Source organism: Eurypyga helias, unplaced genomic scaffold (assembly GCF_000690775.1).
Source record: "Eurypyga helias isolate BGI_N326 unplaced genomic scaffold, ASM69077v1 scaffold34197, whole genome shotgun sequence".
Taxonomy (NCBI): domain Eukaryota; kingdom Metazoa; phylum Chordata; class Aves; order Eurypygiformes; family Eurypygidae; genus Eurypyga; species Eurypyga helias.
Genome location: NW_010262943.1, coordinates 1,688 through 2,376, shown reverse-complemented (window position 1 = coordinate 2,376; position 689 = coordinate 1,688). Strand labels below are relative to the sequence as shown.

Below are 689 nucleotides of genomic sequence, written 5' to 3'. Positions count from 1 at the left end.
CCCTCAATGGCAGCGTGGCCAGCCGGTTGGACACGTGCTTTGGGGTGTTCAATGCCAGTGATGGCCGCGACAACGCACAGACCAGCATCACCTCACCCTGGTTCTCCACCACCTTTGGCCTCATCGGCCTCTGCTCCAACCTCTTTGCCCTCTGTGTCCTGCTCAGCTCCTCCCGCAAGCTGTCCAGCCAGGCCCGCTCCTCTTTCCTCGTCTCTGCGGGCTGGTGGTCACGGACTTCATGGGGCTGCTGGTGACAGCCTCGGTCATCATCCCCTACCACTTCATCAAGTTTGCCTGGGCTGAGGTGGACCCCGGCTGCCACCTCTGCAACTTCCTCGGCTTCTCCATGGTCTTCTTTGGGCAGTGCCCACTGCTGCTGGGGGCTACCATGGCCGGCGAGAGGTTCTTCGGCATCAACCACCCCTTCTCCCGCTCCACCAGCATCTCCAAGCGTCGTGCCTGGTCCATTGTGGGGCCCACTTCATCAAGTTTGCCTGGGCTGAGGTGGACCCCGGCTGCCACCTCTGCAACTTCCTCGGCTTCTCCATGGTCTTCTTTGGGCAGTGCCCACTGCTGCTGGGGGCTACCATGGCCGGCGAGAGGTTCTTCGGCATCAACCACCCCTTCTCCCGCTCCACCAGCATCTCCAAGCGTCGTGCCTGGTCCATTGTGGGGCTGGGGCTTCTCCT

General features: G+C 62.4%; 1 protein-coding gene across 1 annotated transcript in view; it reads left to right on the top strand.

The window, feature by feature from the left end:
• Nucleotides 1–58: 58 nt before the first annotated feature.
• Nucleotides 59–689, top strand: part of LOC104512782 (thromboxane A2 receptor-like) — a gene marked incomplete at its 5' end in the record, with an annotated part of 1,847 nt that continues 1,216 nt past the window's right edge. Inside the window, 2 exon segments of the mRNA XM_010155891.1 lie at nt 59–207; nt 210–304. Of these exon segments, the coding sequence (XP_010154193.1) occupies nt 59–207; nt 210–304 (244 nt within the window).